The following is a 3,792-nucleotide window of genomic DNA, read 5'->3' on the forward strand; positions in this document are numbered from 1 at the left end:
CCGGACGGACGGACGGAGAGCCCACCTGAGCACCGTCTGCTTGTCGGGCAGGCACACGGGCTGGATGTAGTCGCTGAAGGGCACGGGCCGCTTGAGCTTGAGCAGGGCGATGTCGCGGTCCAGGTTCTCGCGCCAGTTGTACCGGGGGTGGATGAAGATCTTCTCCAGCATGGAGATCTTCTCCATGTTCCGCTCGTACCTGCAGAGACCAGCCGCTGTGGGAGGAAGGGGCTGGGAGGCGCTGTCCGGGGAAGGCATGGGGCTGGCTCCCGCCTTGGCGGCCACGGGGCAGCTTCCTCCCATCCCAGAGCCACACAGGGCCTTGGAGCCAGGCAGCCAGGCAGCCAGGCACAAGGACAGGCAGAGGTTGCTGTCCTCGGTGAAGTCCCTATTTTTTTTTGTAGTTGTTGCTTTTTTTTTGAGACAGGGTCTTGCTGCATAGTTCAGGCTGGGCTTGCACTCACTATGTAGCCCAGGGTGGCCTTGAACTCTCGGTGATCCTCTTGCTTCAGCCTCCCCAGTGCTGGGATTACAGGTGTGTGCCCCTGTGCTGGCCTAAATTCACTATGTGAAGGGACTCCCTCCTGGGCCCAGGCCTGGTGTCTGGAGTGACACTGGGACAGAGCAGGATTTTACTCTGTCCCCAGCACCAAGCCCTGGGCAGGACAGGGCTGCCGCACCTGCTGCGGGAGTGCTTGCCGATTCGCAGCAGAAGGTCGTTCTCAGTGAAGTTCTTGTCCCAGGGCGGGTACAGGATGCAGTGGGCCGCTGTGAGCGCCCAGCGGTCACTGATGAGGCTGGCCCCACACAGCAGCTCCTGCGGAGTCTTCCGGAACAGCATCACCTGCCTGGGGAGGGCAGCAGTGGGAAGCTGTGGACTGGCCAGCAGCCGGCGTGCACTCAGGAGGCTGAGGCAGGAAGCTGCCTGAGCTCCATCTGGGCAACTCCGTGGTTTAGCAAGACCAGTGTAAGAACCGGCTGGCCAGGGCCTAGGGAACAGCCTGGCTGCCCCACACACCCCTGGCCCCTCCACTGTGGGTGCTCCCGCTGGCACAGCTCTGGAGCCTGAGAAACTAGACTCGACTCTGGGCGGCGGCGCAAGCAGCTTGTTCTGGGTGTCTCCCAGCCCCGGGACCATGATCACTGCTCCCTAGGGTCCCCTGCGGAGCCTGGCCCATACGGGTCAGGGGGACCTGCAGGGCTCCCGCACGTACCATGGCGCGACGCCCGTCTCAGCATCCCAGCCCTCCACGATGCGTCCGTCGATGTAGGACTCCAGGAGCTGAGCTTCTGTCTTGTCCTGCACCCCCTTCTTCTCGAACAGCGGCCGCAGTCCGCAGTCTGCAGAGCAAGCCGGGTGAGGGGCCGCCCGCCGCCCACCCAGCGCAACCCAGCTGCCCCGAGCCTCACCGGCCTCCCCCAAGCCGAAGGTCTGCTCGTCGAAGAAGGTCTGGAAGTCCTCTGTGGTGGTGCGGCCCCCAATGGCCTCCTCTGTCAGCTCCTCCACCACCTCCTCCACCGCCTCCTCTGTGGAAACCACGCAGCACTGGCTGGAGCTGAGTTGGGGCACTGCTGACCAGCACCCCAAACCCCAAGCCCATGCTGCCCTTGGAGGACACTGGGTACTGAGGTTAAGAGAGACACCAGGCTGGGCGTGGTGGTGCATGCTTGTGATCTCAGCGCTCATGAGGCTGAGGCAGGAGAATCGCCTCGAGTTCAAACCCAGCCTGGGCAAATTATAGACTTAGTGAGACTCTGCCTCAAAATAAAAATGACAATGGGGGTGTAGCTCAGTGTGAAGGCCCTGGGTGCCGTCTCCAGTACAGAGGAAAAACATCGCAGGTATACTGGTGGCAAGGATCCACCCTCCTGGCCCCAGTTCACCATCTTTAGACTGAGTGCAGGGCCGACCCCACGTCTCTGCGGAGCCAAGACGAATGCGAGCACTGCTGGGGGTGGGGGGCTCTGGATGAGGGGCTGCGGCCCTGTCCCCGCGTGCTGACCGCAGCCCTGCGCTCACCACAGTAGTTGAGGTCACAGTACTGGATGTGGCTGGACTCGCCGGCCACGAAGCACCAGGCGCCCTCCTCGTCCTGGTTGGGGTTGCGGCAGAAGTTCTCCTCCAGCTTCACGTCCGCGCTGAAGTCCTTGTCCTGGCTCAGGGACCTGGCCTCACTGGCCCAGGGTAGACAGGGGGCCCCCTGCGACGTCACCGCCAGGCGTCCCTGGTACCTGCGGCCACGCTCGGGGATGCAGTCCTCAGGGGAAGGTGACACTTCCGTCCTGGAGCCCCCGCTGCGGGGCGTCATCTCCACGGTGAGGCGCCCCTCGCCTAGGGTGAGGACCAGGGCCCAGTGGGTGGGGCGGCCAAGGAGCCCCAGAGCAGGTAAGGCCCCTGTCTGCTGCCTTGTGCTGTGCGCCCTCTCTGAGCTTTGGTTACCTGACTGACTCATCGCGCTCCGAGCCAAGCACACAGCCTGGGAGTGAGAGGCCTGCGACTGGAGCCAGGCCCAGGTCCTCGGCCACCTCACTCTGTCTCGAGACTGCCTGGAGTGGGGGTTTTCGTTTGAGGTTTGAGAGTTTTTTGTTTGTTTTGGTGCCATACGCCAAGCTCTTATTTATTTAGCAACAGGCTCTGAGGCTGTAAATTGCTAAGTTACTCAGGCTGGGCTCAAATTTGCCATCCTTCTGCCTCAGCCTCCCAGAGTGCTGGGATCATAGGTGTGTATCCCCATGCCGGGCTCTGGAAGGTTGTGCTTGTTTTTGTTTTCTTTTCCATTTTTGGTTCATTTTAAGAATTCAAAGTGCTATGTGGTGGGACGCAGATGCACCTATAATCCCAGTATTCAGGAGGCTGAGGCAGGAGGGCTGCAAGTTAAAGGCCCGTCTGGCAATTTAGCAAGACTGTGTCTCAAAAAAAAAAGCGGGGGCTGGAGGCTTAGCTTGCATAGTAGAGCCCCTGAACCTACATTCAAGCCAGTGCTGGGAAGGAAAAACAACAATAACCACCACCAAAACAAAGGGGTTGTGTATTTTTATAGAACACAGCAGGAAAGATTGCTGGGGTCTGCCGAGGATGTCCGCATGGACAGGAAGTACACTTGGGCAGGCCTGTGTGCGCGCACATTCGGTAGGTAAGCACGTAAGAGGGTCCCTAACCTGCCTCAAGACCCTTCCCAGGGTGGAACAAGGAATCCACGGTGAACAGAGCACCAATGGCTGTTTAGCCGGTGCAGCTACTGGTAGGAATTCTTCCCTCACTGTAGTTGGGGATGGCCTTGAACTCCCCCTTTACCCCACACTGGCCTTGGGCTCACAGCGAGCCTCCTGCCTCCGCCTCAGAGTTTCTGGCCTCCCTGGCCATCGGGCCCATTCAGCGCTGAGCCCCTACCCAGCCCTGGAGGTGACCCCGGGCCTCGGCATGGACCCGGTGGCCGGCTCACCGCACACGGGCACGCTGCACTCCTCCCTGCGCACTGTGGGGTCGGTGGTGTAGCACCAGGGGCCTGTGGTGCTGCCGTCGGGGTTGCGGCAGAAGTTCTCCAGCAGGTCGGCGTTGGGGTGGGTGGTGTGGTTCACCCTGGAGGGGGAAACCGCTCAGCAGGGGCCACGCTGTGCCACCCGCGGGGCCCACACGGCCCCAACTCACTCAGGCCTGTGTGGGTAACGACTGCTCCAGAGCTGGCACTCGATGCCCGACCGGGTGACGTTCACGGTCCCGTGGTAGTTCATGCCTAGGTCCTTGGCGCAGTTACCTGCACAGACCCCGAGCCTGAAGCTGTCTCCGCCTCC

The 3,792-nt window shown here is 61.4% G+C and overlaps 1 protein-coding gene across 1 annotated transcript in view; it reads right to left on the bottom strand.

Annotated features, from left to right (window-relative positions):
* Positions 1 to 3,792, bottom strand: part of F2 (coagulation factor II, thrombin) — a gene marked incomplete at its 3' end in the record, with an annotated part of 11,995 nt that overhangs the window by 5,996 nt on the left and 2,207 nt on the right. The window contains exons 5-11 of the mRNA XM_033756810.1: positions 3,650 to 3,755; positions 3,444 to 3,580; positions 2,021 to 2,332; positions 1,411 to 1,527; positions 1,215 to 1,341; positions 681 to 848; positions 26 to 199 (exon numbers count right to left, since the gene is read on the bottom strand). Of these exons, the coding sequence (XP_033612701.1) occupies positions 26 to 199; positions 681 to 848; positions 1,215 to 1,341; positions 1,411 to 1,527; positions 2,021 to 2,332; positions 3,444 to 3,580; positions 3,650 to 3,755 (1,141 nt within the window). The remainder of the gene's footprint in view (positions 1 to 25; positions 200 to 680; positions 849 to 1,214; positions 1,342 to 1,410; positions 1,528 to 2,020; positions 2,333 to 3,443; positions 3,581 to 3,649; positions 3,756 to 3,792) is intronic.

This window comes from Fukomys damarensis, unplaced genomic scaffold (assembly GCF_012274545.1).
Source record: "Fukomys damarensis isolate Sample0158 unplaced genomic scaffold, DMR_v1.0_HiC HiC_scaffold_27, whole genome shotgun sequence".
Lineage (NCBI taxonomy): Eukaryota > Metazoa > Chordata > Mammalia > Rodentia > Bathyergidae > Fukomys > Fukomys damarensis.